Here is a 13,354-nt window from a genome sequence, read left to right on the forward strand (position 1 = left end):
TCAAGTGCAGCCCAAGGTCCAAGACTGGATTCAGTCAAAGGGCTGCACTTGAGGACCTAGGGGGTCACATGTGGCCTCGAGGCCGCAGGTTCCCATCCCCAGACTACAGTGACACCGAGGTGCCTTCCAACTCTCAAATGATGTGATTCCCTGAAATGTGAAGGACTCAAATAAGGAAAGGGGGAAAATGCTGCCCCTTTCTAAAGTCTCTTTCAATCTGAGTTACACACACACACACACACACACACACACACACACCCTTGATATATTTTATGCAACAGGTCACTAAAGTATTTCTGAAGCTGTTTTAAAACAAACAACTCAGCGGCAAAAATTTTCTAAATGCACAGTAAATGGCCTCTACAAACATTAAACACACAAAAAAAGTTTAGGAGACTTTCATTGCTTCAAAGAATAAAATATATTGAAGTGTTGTGAATCAGTATTTTCTTGTTTCTCATGCAAATGAAAGGGTACAGCATAAAGACATATAATAAATAAGTGGTTCTATGAAAACTAGTTAGTCAACGTAGCATTAAGCAGGGGCAACTTTATTATTAGAAGCAGTATTGTCATTATTATTATTAGGCCCTATGTTCACGTAATATTTTATGGTTTGTAAAGTACTTTGTACACATTAACTCATTTAATTAATCTCAAGTTCATCAGGTTCATATAATACATAGATAGTCAAAAACAAAAACAAACCCCAAAACCAAAACATTAGAATGGGGTTTGATTATAATGGACATGAGTAATTTTTACAAAATGACACTGATCAGAGTAAGCTTAGGTATGGTGTGCATATATGTTTCCTTCTGTTCTCATCACTATCATTTTTCTTGAGAAACACTGTTTTTCCTCATTTTTCTAGTGTAATTCTTCCTGGTTTTTTTTGTTTGTTTGTTTGTTTGTTTTGATTACTGATAACAATGCATTATTTGGTTACATGTCTTACACTTTCCATCACGTCAAAAACTTTCTAACTATCCTATTCTGGTCTTGAAAAATTTAGATATTTAGGCAACAATTAGAAAGTGTCATGGGATCACAGATTTAGAATTTAGTGATCTTCCTATATATCAATCTCGGTATTTTAGAAATGAGGAAACTGAGGGGTTGAGAACTTAAGTGATTTGACTAAAGGTGACAATGATAAAGTCTGAATCTGAATTTGACCTCTTCCCAAATTCAGCACTCTTTTCACTCTTGCATATTCAAAGAACTAAGAATCAGAGCTTAAATGTAATACAATTTGAAATCAGATATTTTCCATTCATGAACATGGAGGATAGAAGAAAGCCAACTGATAAACATCTAAATGTACAAAACAGATAAACTGAAGATATTAAACAATATTTTTTGCTTTATAAAAATATTCACTTCATAAAGCTCCTCTGATGCACTTAAAATAAAATTTGATTTATAAAAAATGTTTTAGGAACATTTGTACTGCTTTGAAATGAATTTTTTGATGGGAAGTTCTAAGTACAAAACATACCATAGTAGTTGCTCTGAAACATGAATCAGTAGTTCTTTTTTTTGAGTATGTTTACATGAGACGCTAAAAGTAGTCTAGCAAAAAATATAATTTGATTCTCAAATTCCTGTAATTCATATAGGAAACACAGACAAATTTATAAGATTCTAACATGTTCCTTGGGCATTTTAATAATCTTAGGCTAATTTACTTTGGATTAATTTATCACTTAATCTATCACCATCTAACTGATGAAAAAATATTCATGTATTTACATCTCACTATTGCTATTACTTACAAAATATTACAATTTAATATTTATTACTTCTCCTAGAAAATATCCTTTCTCATACTGATTGCTACTTGAATACAGGTAGTGTCAAGTAAAAAATTAACATTTTCCCAAACCGGTCATACCTCACTCATGAATCTGGCAACAAAATATACTTTCAATTGTACTGTTATTTTCAGAGATATATCTGTATTTTGGTTGCAACTCAATCAGAAAGTTCAACATCCTTCCACAAATATTAATATTGAAAACTCTTTCTGGTAGAAAACATTATTTGATCTTAAAGGAAAGGAACTGGAGAGATTGTCATTTTGTCAAGGTCACAAAACGAATCATTTTAGAAAGTGAGAAAAAAAATCCACATTTAAAATGTTTCTTCCCAAATCAACTACAAGATAATATACTTACATGGACTTCTTTAAATTACTGTATTGCTGGTAAAAGATGGGAGAATTCCGAAGGGCAAATGCTTAAAGAAGAAGTTACTTATTCGAAAGGAGAAACTCTTATACAATATACTTTTTTTTCTTTTTTTCTTTTCTTTGCGAGGCAATTGGGGTTAAGTGACTTGCCAGGGTCACACAGCTAGTAAGCGTCAAGTGTTTGGTCTGAGACCGGATTTGAACTCAGGTCCTCCTGACTTCAGGGCCAGTGCTATATCCACTGCGCCACCTAGCTGCCCCATACAATATTTTTAAGGTAATCAACTGATGAGATGAAATCAAAGTTACAATAATACCTTTAGGAGTTCCATCACTTCCAGCTGGGGAGCACACTGGCTGAGGAGACCTCAAAGGAAAAGATGCAGCATTCCTCATTGTTGAAGAATCTCCATCCTAAGAAAATAATCATAAATGTACATGTCAGAGAGAAACTTCTTAGCAGTGTTAAAGAAAAAAAAACACTAAATATCAATACTTTACTGATATGCAAAGGGTCAGTATTCAAAACTATAATTTTTCCAAACCTTCCTGTTTTCTTCTTGATTTAATATCTCAGAAACAAGTACTTCATGTTTCAAAAAATAATGCATAGGCTAAGCATGGCAAGGAAAAATAATGAACTGGTGCCACTATATAATATGCTTCCCTTTATTTCTGATTGCCCTTTTCAAATTATGGGTTTCACAAAAGTCTATTTGATCAATATAACACTGAAGAAATGAATTGTAAGTTTACTAAGTTCAAAATCATTCAAAAATTTCCATAAACTTGTCCAACATAGATACCATTTCAAATAGATGATATTATTGGTCATAAAGTGCAAGGTCTATCAGAAAAAAGTTAGAAGTGGAGAACCACAAGATGGGCTCTTCCTGACCCCTTAACTTACCACTTTCCAGCAAATGAGAAGACAAAGTGCTAGATAATTTTTTGTTGCATAATTTATATGTAAAAGTTCTATCAAACACACCAAAATTTTAACACGCTTAAAATTTTAACAGTAGCAGTAAAAACAAAAGTCAACCTTAGAATCACAGCATCACAGAACTACACTGCAGCTCTAGTACAGCTTCTTTATTTACTGATATTATTGAAAATGAAAATAGCTGACACAATACAGTGCTTTATATTTCATAGAGCTTTTTTTCATTTAGTCTTCATAAAAACTCTGTGAAGTAGGCAGTATTGTTACCTCCATTAAATAAACTATAGCCCAGAAAGATTAAGTCACTTGCCAAGGTCATACAGCTCATAAGTGGCAGAATCATGACTAGAACCCAGGTTATGATGTAATGTAACAAAATAGTAAAACTACCCCTTTACCTTAAAAATAGTGACTTTATTTTACATACATCACTACTTAGCCTGTGCACCATGTGTAGGTAGTCGTCACTTGAGCCATGTCTAGGATTATCAGCATGATGATTAGCTGAATTGCCAGACAACTGACCAGAAACTTTATTATCATGCATGTTTCTCAGTCCACTTGGGACAATGGGACTTGATACTGACGCTGAAATTAGAAAGAATAATAAAATTAATAGCTTTTCAGGAAGAAAAAATTTAAAATTACTTGGAGTATACTGAAAATAATGTTTAATCAATTACAAACAATAGTAAGATATTATTGGTATAATAGCCAATTAATTTGAGACAAGGGGAAAGTGCAAAAAATCATAATTTTCAAGGAAATAGCTAAAAAGATATTTGTAAACAAAGTGAATTTTAAAGTTATAATTACCTTATTGCTTACAATCTATAGCTGGAATATAAGAATTAACATTTTTATCTTTAAGAAAGTAGTAATGAATATATATACATTTATACATCAACTACGTAAATAATCAAAATAGCCTTTGCAGTACTAAATCTGCTTACTCAATTTCAACTTCTCTATTAGAAGCTGAATCTTTAAACAGATTTGTTAGTGTTTGCTTTGTCATGAATATGGGAAAGTATTTCCTAAGCAAGAAGTTCACCTTAACTACCTGAAAACTAGAAAATGATTAACCATGGAATAATATGCTATTCAAATGAATTACTCATTTGATTTTAGCCCATGATCCCTCATTAGTAATTTCTGTGAAGAGAAAAAAAAATTTACTTTGATAATAATGCTGTAAATAAAATATGTAGTCATAAAAACCCACCCTCCTCCTAACTTCCCTTTTTCTGTTGAAGACACCACTGTTCTTCCAGTCAGTCACTCAGGTCACAAGTTTGTATTTATTTTGTATTCTTTATATTCACGTTGTCTCCCTTGTTAGAATGTAAGTTCCCTGAAATAAGAAACTGTTTCATTTCTGTCCTTGTGTCCCAGCATCTAGTACAGTACCTGGCACACAATATGTGCTTAACAAATGCTTGTTGATTGACTGATCCTCCACACTTCACTGTCATGTACTCCCCATATCCAATCAGTTGCCAAGTTTTGTTGATTCTGTCTCCTTAACATTATAAAGATCTCTAGCATTATATGGCTTTATAATCTAGCAGTAGAAATCAAACCACCTTAAATCTTCCCAGCTGAGGTTATTCCTTTTTACTATGCTGCTCATTTATCAAGTTCATTGACAACTCCACATATTCACTAAAGGGTAACAATGTCTTCTTTCATTTAGATAACATTTTATTATAGCTGTTGTTAATGGAAAGACTAACAAAGAGGAAATTCCAGAACAAAATTCAATTTTTAAAATTTTTCCAACAAAAGAACACAACATAGAACCATGGGCACAATGTATGTTTATACATGATCCACTTAAAACTTGTATACTTCCTATTAATGTATGTTTCTTAAATATTTTCTTTAAATAGTACTTATACTTTTTCATAAAATCACTCTAAATTGAGGAACGTAGACTTTGGTAGAGAAATACACTATTAGAGATTTTTACAGCTCTGCAGGCCTTCGGAGATCATATTGCCTAAGAAAACTGAAGCCTAGTGAGGTTAAATGAGGTTGACATTGTTATATATCTAATTAACAGCAAAGCTAGGACTAATATGCAGAATTAGATAAATTCACCTTACACAAAGGTAAGTAAACAGAATTTGTGAAGATAGTAAATTTTGTGCAGAGTACTTACAACTAAGAGGATTTAGAAATGGCCTCTCAAGGAGGTGACATGAACAGAGCTTTAAAGGGCACCAGAAATTCAAAGAAGCAGAAATGAGGAAGGAGGGCCTCCATGTCTGTGCAGTCATGGAGATGGGAGATGGACCATCTTTGAGGACAGGGACTTTTGTCTTTGTACTCCCAGCGATTAGCCCAGTGCCTGGTACAAAGGAGTTTAATAAATGCTTATTCATCTGAACTGAACTGACTACTAGCTATTCTCCAAACTAAACATGCTCCATCTATTTGCTGAGTGCCTAGAATGCACTCTCCTCATATCCACAGGTGCAGCCATGAAGTCTTCCCTGGTCCTTTCTGCTTAAAGCAGAAGTACTTAACCTGAGGACCGGGAACCTGTTTTGTTTTTTTTTTTAAATATTTTGTTGAATTCATTTCAGTGTAATTGGTTTCCTCTGAAATACTATCTATTTTATGAATTTAAAAACATTATTCAAAGAAGAGGTCCATTGGCTTCATCAGATTGTCAAAGGACAACAACATGACAAAAAAGGTTAAGAATTCTTGGCTTAAAGTGTTTTCACTCATCTCAAATTTTCAGAGATTACATGGTCTAGATCTTTCCTTTGGCTATCCTATGCTACTTTATATTCCACATATTTTTATATATGTTCTATCTCCTCTACAGAACTAAGGTCCTAGAGGTTTGTAACTATGTTGTTTAAGAATCTGTTATCTCGGGGCTGCTAGGTGGTGCAGTGGATACAGCAGCGGCCCTGGAGTCAGGAGGACCTGAGCTCAAATCTGGCCTCAGACAACTTAACACTCACTAGCTGTGTGACTCTGGGCAAGTCACTTAACCCCAACTGCCTCACAAAAACAAACAAAAAACCCCCAAAAATCTGTATCTCCTACATCTAGAAAATACTAGTAGTTATTGAAATGGCTATGGAACAAATTCTAAGTACAGGCACTAAAAACTAGGCCTCCCTGACCTCACAACTCTATTATTCTTATTCTTATTTTTTTTTTGGCTAGGCAATGGGATTAAGTGACTTGCCCAGGGTCACACAACTAAAGTGTTATGTGTATGAGGTTGGATTTGAACCCAGGTCCTCCTGACTCCAGGGCTGGTGCTCTATCCACTGTGCCACCTAGTTGCCCCTCACAACTCTATTATTGTAACTGGTCTCCCTTACTCTGCTCTCTGGCTTTCAATCCATTTGGTATATAAATGTCATATTTTTCTTCCTCATGACATCAATTAATTTGGGAAAACACTTATTAAATGACTATTATATGCTAAAGACAAAAAAATGAAAACAAAGCAAGGAAATTACATTTTACATATTATTTCCATTATATCATGCCCTTCCTCAAAAACAAGTAGCTACTTACTGGTCTCCAAAGTAGGATACCAATAACTACCTTCAGTTGGGGCAGGAACCCAAAGAATTTGTAATTAACACTAATCAGAGGGAAGGTTACACCCACCCTTTCCTATCATAATAGGCAGGCTTTTCTTTACATCATGCCCTTTACCTTCGCCAGTACTCCACTATTCCATCTCTTTCCTCTTCTGGGTAAGCTCCTAACAGCTTCCCTTCTAAACCAGGCACCGGCCCCTCAGGGGAGTTAACACCTAATTGAAACCGAGGCCCCAGGCACTGGGAAAATTCCCACCCGCCAATATACCCAATTTTTGCTATCTAGTGGCTGTCTCTGTGCTCCAAGGCAGTGAATGGTAAGAATCCTGTGTGGTTTGGGGTGGAACAGAATGAGTCATGAAAGATAAGGAGGCATGGCATCATAGATCTCAGTATATTATCTTCCCTCCAAATTCACCCTTTTCCCAAACTTTCCCTATTATAATCTAGAGTATCACTATTCTGTCAGTTATCCAAGTTTACAATCACTGGGTCTTCCTTAACTCCTCACTTTCATTCACTCCATATAACAAAACAATTACCAAATTTTGTTATTTCTGTCTCCACAACATGTCTCACATCCCCTGCTCTACTAGTCATTTAACATCCCTACCCATACTACTGCAATGACCTCCTAATTAGGTCTCTCTGCCTCAAGTATCCCCTCATTCCAAAGCATCCTTCACATAACTTGTCAAAATGAGTTTTCCTAAAACACAGGTCTATGTCACAACCTCCTCTCCCACTTCAATAAATCCCACTGGCTCTACAGTGCCTCTAGGATCACATATGAAGTCCTCCGTTTGGTAATTAATGCCCTACAAGATCTGTCCCCAATCTACCTTTTCAACCTCATTACATACTCCTCCCCTCCCTGAACTCTATTGTCCAGTAAAACCTGTCTTATTGCTGATCCTCAAACACATATGGAAGCACAACTAAGATACTCAAACATGAACAGAAAATTAAAGCATGATACCATCCATTAAGCAGAACCACATAAAGAAAAAGATTTATATTAAAAACTTTCTGCCGAATTGAAACCAGAGACAATTCACTTTTGCTTTTATTTTATTTTCTTTTTTGCATTGTGTATGGTGAATAGCTACACACAAACATGACTTTTGCACAAAAGCTGTTTTAACATTATAACCTTTATTTGATTATTGTATTTTTCAATTAAAAAAGTATATTTAAAAAACAAATTTAGCAGCTTACCTAGTTACAACGATGAAATTAACTGAATAATTAATTACTAACAAACAATTATTTACACTTTCACCTTGTCCCCCAGGGCATACACAAGGATTTTAAAAAAAGAATGAAGCATATTCAAGTGACATTACTTTCACTAAAAATATTATCATTGATAAAGTTTTAGTGAGAGCAAAAAAGGTTTTTTTTCCTATCATTAATAAAAGATATTTTAAAAACATTTATTTCACCTTTATCTCATCCTCTAAAATTTTTGGTTTTGAGTAGGTTTTATATTGTACATAATATTTTAGTACAATAGCACATATATAATTTATAAATAAATATACAATACATATATTTCCAGTGCACACTCAAACATTTTTTTTTATAGTGAGGGGTGAGTGATTAAAACAGTGTCAAACTCCAGTTTTTAGCTATTTATTATCTGGTTTCAACGAACCTTATTTCTAGCCTTTATCTGAATCTTCTACTTCAATCAGGCTGATGCCATATTAAAAATACAGAGCACATGAATTTTCTTTTTCCATCTATCCTCTGCACATTCTCTTACCTTTCCCATTTAAAAAGGCCTACTTCAAATTCTACCTCCTCAACCAACATCTTTCTCATCTACTTTACTTCATACTGATTTCTTTCTAATCTTACTTCCTAGAACACTGAACTGGCACCACAAAATTTACCATTTCTTTTTTGTTGTGTGTGTGTTTTTTTTTTAGGCAATTGGGGTCACACAGCTAGTATGTGTCAAGTGTTTGGTCTGAGGCCGAATTTGAACTCAGGTCCTCCTGACTTCAGGGCTGGTACTCTATCCACTGCACCACCTAGCTGCCCCCATTTCTTTAATATGGTAAAATCTCAATAAAGTATTCCTGTAGAAGAATTTTTAAATCGTGAGCAGAATTATAGAGAAGTTGACAAAGAGCTGGCCTTGAAGAAAGAAGACTTGACAGCCAGAGGACATGTGTGACCCTGCACAAATGTCACCTCTCATGTTTCAGGCAACTCTCTAAGACTATGACTTTTAGATGTGAACTGGCAGAGAGGAAAAAAATGAATTATGTTCTGATAGTAAAGAGGTGGGGAAAAGTTGTTATGTGAAGAACTGGGATCATAGAGGATCCTGAAATTATAAGATTTAGAGCTCAAATGGACTTTAAGAGATTGGGTAAGCCCAACATCTTCATTTTATATAAGAGGAAACCACAAAGCCTAGAAAAGTTAAATGGCCTACCCAAGTAGAATAGTCAGGAATCAAAGCTATACTACTACAGAACTGGAGAGAGGTTAAACTGGGAAGGTTGCACTAGGGATACTGGGCAGAATTGGGAGAAACTGAGGAAAACTGATTATTAAACTAGACCTGCTATCTTAATGTAGGAAACAGGCAGGACCCTGGGGAAAAGTGCAAAGCAGGTAAAATTTGTCTACTTACTATCCCATCCTCCCTATAGGGATTGGAAGTGGAAGCTTCTGCTTGTCTCCTTTTTCTGCTTTCTTCCAATGCTCTGCCCTTACCTGGATGCAGGAGGAACCCAAGCACGCTTATGTGGCAGTCTCCTAAACTCTCCTATCACTCTGGCCCGCTCCCAATTTCCTCTAGCTCTTCTCTCCCCAAGTTCTCAATGAGTATTATCTATCTCATGGGGGTACAGATTTGGTTGTCTTATTAAAATAATTGATGTTAAAATATAAAAGTTTTATCCTCAGAGTATTTACATTTTACAAACAGATTTTATAAATTAAATGATTCCAGAAATATGAAATTCTTTCTTTCCTTCAAGGTCTGTTTCATATCTTATCTCTTCCATGAAGCCCTATCTAATTCCACTAGCTTGAAGTAATCTCTCCCTTATTAAATATGGAGTTCTCTTTTGCATTTGTTTTAACTTAGAGATTTACTGTACATGTCTTATATTCTCATCTATATCGTAAGGTCATTTAGGGAAGGGACTGTGACTAGTTTTATCTATGTATTCTCACTACTCGGATAAATGAATATTGAATATGAGTTGCAGATTTAGCTCTGGCAACTGTTAAAAAGGATTTCAGTAAAGAAGAGAAGGTTTGTTAGACAACAAAGCTAAGTAGAAGGAAGCTATGACAAGAAAATTGTCTAGGGCAGTAGTTTTCCAAGGAGGAGCTCCGAAGCTCCAGTGGGCTATGGCAGGACCTCAAGGAAGAAGTAACCAATCGGAAGTTGGGAAGATGGGAAGCATATCCTATTATCTCTGCAGCAATGATGGACTTGAACCCTACCTTCCCTTTCACCTATTATAATTCAATATTCCTCTACTCTTTTCCTTACCAATCCCCTCACTGAAGCGCTCAAACCCTTTCCTTCTGTTTTGGGTATGGATCACCTCTAGTTGATTATTACTTGTGTTTCAGGAACTTCAATGAGAAGCTACTCAGGCAAAATTGTACCAGTACACACTCTGAGCATATCACACTTTACCCAGATCACTTTGTGCATCTCAGGAACCCCTGGGCAGGTGCTTTACTCTTAGGGAGGGGCAAGTGAATAAGAGAGCTGCCCCAGGAGCCCCTACTCTTCATTCTGTTCCATAAGATGAACAGAAATGGGTGAGATATTATTTGTATTACAGATCTCATTGTATTATCTTTCCCCTAAATCTACTCTTCTTACTAACGTCTCTATTTTTGTCAAGGATATCCCCATCGTTAAAGTCACCCACGCTTACAAACAATACACCATTCTCAATTCCTCACTTTCATTCTCTCCACACAGTCAATCAATTGCCAATCTTATTAATTCTATCCTCCAGTCATCTCTTGCATCCAGCCCATTCTCTCTACTCACACAGGGTCTCATCAGCTCTCACCTGGACTACTGTAATAGCTTTCTAATTTGTCTCCCAGTCTCACCTTTCCCCATTCAAATCCATCTTCCATATCACTGTCAAACTGATATGCCTAAAGCACAGGTTTGACTATGTTAATCCCTAGCTCAATAAGCTGCAGTGGCCCCCTACTGACTCTAGCATTAAATATTATTTCATCTTCATTTTATCCTGTTAAACTTATACTTTAAGTTAATAATGTACATAATATTCATATAGTAGTACATATATATAATTCATTAAAAAAATAAGTATACCTATATTGGAGGTACATGATCAAAATTTTTTTTAACTGACAGAAGTGCGCAACTAAAAGTGTGGAGACCATAGACCTAGGGAACAATAATGAATTATTTTTAATAATAATTTTCATGACATATAGGAATTTTGTGTTAAGGCACATCACATGTATTTCAATGAAGGCTGAAAAATCTCCAGAGAGCAGTAACAAATCAAGCAACCATGATTCAAATAAAAGGCTGGTACAGTTTTCAAATCTTGGATTTGGTATCCAATTATGTCAACATGCTTTCAATTCCAGTAATGCTGGCACCAAACTAAATTACAAAGCTCCAATTACAATTTTACCATATTGTTTAGGAAAATCATGACAAAAATATCTTAAAATTTCCATAAAACCTATTTTTAATTTACCTTAGTTTGAAGCATGTTACAAATAATCGATACCTTGTTATTGAAAAGCTTTTTTACTTACCTAAACCATTTCATTGTTAACTTTTTTTTTTCCATTTTGATTACTAGACTACATAAAATAACTTTAAACTATGAAAGAACTGATATGATATAGGCTATATATGTACTCTCAACTTTAGTTAACCTGATAATTGTTTGTATCTCTAAGCTATTAAGACATGGAAAAATATATACAGATTTAGAGTGCATGTTCTTTGACATGGTCCACCTTTTTAATTTTTAAAGAAACAAAGTCATCCATTTTTTCCTGAGTATAAAAATCATAGTATTTTAGAGCTAGAAGAAACCTTAAAATTCATACAGTCCAACATTCTGATTTTATAGAGGAGGAAACAAAGGCAGAAAAAAATGAAATGTTTTGCTGATGGTCAGTTGCTGATGCAGTCAGGAGTAGAACTTGTGTCTCTGGACTTGACCTGTGGTTTTTATATTATACCACACTACCTCTTAACTAATAAAATAAAAAAAATTTAAAAAACCAAACATACATTTTTGTAAACATTTTGTTGTTTTTATAATAGTTCTTTGGAGTAAATGTGCATTACAAGAAATTAGTGGTGCAATACAAACTTAAATTTTTGTACCAATCCTGTAAATGCTTTTTATAAGTTTTTTTTAATGATTAGAGTTATAGTTGATTCACATAAAGAACAGTCAGATATCTTTGTTAGCATTTTACTAAAATCTTTAAGATAAGAATACCAAAACTAATAGCTAATCTGAAACGTATACCATCAGGCTCTGTAACATCCTCAGTAAAGAAATGTCCAACAGTCTTACCTTGCTGCATCTGTGGATGTGGTGTGTAACTTGGAGGATGTGAGTATGGCATGTATCCTGCAGGGCTCTGTGGGGCATATGGACTAGGCACTGGGCTGTTTGGTTGTGCCATATATCTGTTCCCAGAGCTTGTCTGTGGGGGCACAAATCGGCTAAAACCCCAAAATCAAATGAAGAATTATATGAGGAGATGCAATTAAGTATTTCATTCCTTGAAATTTTATTTTCACAAAATTCTCCAAAGTACATTTGTACCATACAGAATTATGGAAACTAAGACTCTTACAATATATTTAGGTAACATTCAATAGATTCAGAATCTCTTATTTTAAGAGTTGAAAGTGATGAGATCCATTATAAAAGTTGTGATCACTCAGTTAAAATAATTCTTGCTAAAATACACTTATACCCTATACACTTTCTTATAGTTTAGTTTAAAATACCAAAACTTTCTTTTCCTTTCCCCAGTTTAATTATTAAAACGATGTCAGTTCAACTTCTAGCCAAAGTAATTATAGGGATGCTTCATGCTCTTCTGTATGTAATTGTTTAATGAAATAGTCACAAGTTTTCCTTTAATATTTCAATACTATCTGTGCTTTCATGAGTAGGGGTACTCTACTGACCAGCACTGAGAGCAACTCCTCTTCACCAGTGGTATCAAACTCAAATACAATAGCTGACTGCATACTGACTTAGAAAACTAAAAATTAATATTTTCTATATTGTATTGTATTTAAAAAAAATTTTCCAATTACATTTTAATCTGGTTACAGTTGCACTGGGGGTTGGGTGTGGTTCTGCCTGCTACGTGCAGGTCAAGAATTTGACACCTCTATAATGCAGTAGACGGTCTTAAAGAGTTGCTATAGTTAAAAATAATTCATCATCTGGAGGCTAACCTTCTGCTAATGAGATTTAGATGTATAATGCCTTAAAACAATAAACTCTAAAACTACTACAGAGAGAAAGCAAATATGTTTTATCCCCAAACAGAATTTTTTTCTAGAGAAAACTTGGTGTGAGATGTCAAAAAAAAAAAAAAAAAAAAAAAAAAAAACAA

The 13,354-nt window shown here is 34.6% G+C and overlaps 1 protein-coding gene across 2 annotated transcripts in view; it reads right to left on the reverse strand.

Moving 5' to 3' along the window:
- NIPBL (NIPBL, cohesin loading factor) overlaps nt 1-13,354 on the reverse strand; it is a 261,926-nt gene that overhangs the window by 100,868 nt on the left and 147,704 nt on the right. For both annotated transcript variants that reach the window (XM_027863621.1, XM_027863622.1), the window contains exons 6-8: nt 12,292-12,443; nt 3,568-3,728; nt 2,512-2,608 (exon numbers count right to left, since the gene is read on the reverse strand). In XM_027863621.1, the coding sequence (XP_027719422.1) occupies nt 2,512-2,608; nt 3,568-3,728; nt 12,292-12,443 (410 nt within the window). The remainder of the gene's footprint in view (nt 1-2,511; nt 2,609-3,567; nt 3,729-12,291; nt 12,444-13,354) is intronic.

The sequence above is a fragment of the Vombatus ursinus genome, unplaced genomic scaffold (assembly GCF_900497805.2).
Source record: "Vombatus ursinus unplaced genomic scaffold, bare-nosed wombat genome assembly UNPS02014772.1, whole genome shotgun sequence".
In the NCBI taxonomy this organism is placed as follows: Eukaryota; Metazoa; Chordata; class Mammalia; order Diprotodontia; family Vombatidae; genus Vombatus; species Vombatus ursinus.